At 55.1% G+C, this 1,290-nt stretch overlaps 1 protein-coding gene across 11 annotated transcripts in view; it reads right to left on the bottom strand.

The window, feature by feature from the left end:
• AKAP13 (A-kinase anchoring protein 13) overlaps positions 1-1,290 on the bottom strand; it is a 335,610-nt gene that overhangs the window by 4,435 nt on the left and 329,885 nt on the right. For all 11 annotated transcript variants that reach the window (XM_086711495.1, XM_086711489.1, XM_086711487.1 and 8 more), the window contains one exon: positions 841-1,168. In XM_086711495.1, coding sequence (XP_086567621.1) covers positions 841-1,168 — 328 coding nt within the window. The remainder of the gene's footprint in view (positions 1-840; positions 1,169-1,290) is intronic.

The raw sequence follows: 1,290 nt of genomic DNA, 5'->3' as shown, positions 1-1,290 counted from the left end.
CTGGGAAGGGGACACAAGGTGAAACTTCAGAAAAACTTGGCCTTTTCATTATACTCCCTTTTCTTCCTCCCCAACCCAAGTTTCCACCCAGATGATGGCCTGGTGGGCGCCTGACCCCACTGGCAGGGTCTCCTTGACCAGTTCCGGGCATGAGGTCCTCTGACACCCTTCACCGCCTACTGCTCCTGCTCCCTTTAACCTGACAAAGCGTCAGATCTGTTCACAAACAGGCCTGGAGACAGAAACTTTTCTCTGACCTCCCACATAGGTGGGAGGGAGTGATCCTAACGAGAAGGAACAGAGGGGGGTTTAGGGGAAAGGGATGTGCAAACAGGGAGCCTCATTTAGGGGGATTTAATCCCAAGCTCCGAGCCGGCAGGGACATCAGTGGTCTCTCTGAGCTTCTGTCCCCTAGTTTCTCTCCGGCTGGCATCACCTACTTCACACACACAGCCACTTGGAGGATTAAATCAGATCTCAGGAAAAGCTCACCAAGTGCTAGTTATTGTATCGATGACTAGACTTAGACCGAGAGAAGCAGGGAAGACTTTCATCTTCACATAAGTGAGTTTCAGTCCCTCAGCTGGGGAACAGATGCCCCCAAAACGACACCCATGCTCTCTCCTTTGCACACGCGTGCACACAGTGGGTTCCCAGATGCCCGAGAGTTCGTGCCCCAGCATCCTGCGCAGACAGAGCAGGTGGGCTTGGGAGGTGGCAGTTCAGCTTTTACACACCTGAACGGCACCTTTTAAACCCTTCCCACGCTACCAAAATCCACCTGCCCTGCAGGATCCGGGGACACCATGGGCGCAGGGAGAGCTGGTGCATGCGACTCACCACCAGACTGAGAGCGGCTTCCTTTACTCTTCTTTTTCTTCTCCTTCTTCTCCTTTGGCTTGGCTAACCCGAACAGGCGGGCGGAGGCGGGCACGGGGGCCTGGCTCGGACCCTCTGCTACTTTGTTTGTCTGGCTGGTGGAGCTCAGTATGTGAAAAGGCCCCTTATCTTTGTGTGTCCGAGAGATGCTGTTCCTTTTTGGGGACACCGAGAGTTCTGAGTCCAGTGACCCTGATTTGGCTATCGCAGGTACAGACGGCAAGGGGGACTCCTCAGGATTCGGGAAGAAGGATGGGATCCTCAGCAGCTTGGTGTGAGGGTGAGACACCTGCACATGTTCAAGATGGGAGGTGTTAACCCGGGGCCCGCTAAGTGCTGGCGGAGATCAACTGTGGGGGTCAGCCCAGTGTGCACCCACTTCCTCGGACCCCTGGCACTCACTGTAAAAGG

This window comes from Puma concolor, chromosome B3, assembly GCF_028749965.1.
Source record: "Puma concolor isolate L17-30 chromosome B3, mPumCon1.1.hap2, whole genome shotgun sequence".
NCBI lineage: Eukaryota > Metazoa > Chordata > Mammalia > Carnivora > Felidae > Puma > Puma concolor.
The sequence above is the reverse complement of the archived record's forward strand: the minus strand, read 5'-3'. Positions and strand labels throughout refer to the sequence as shown.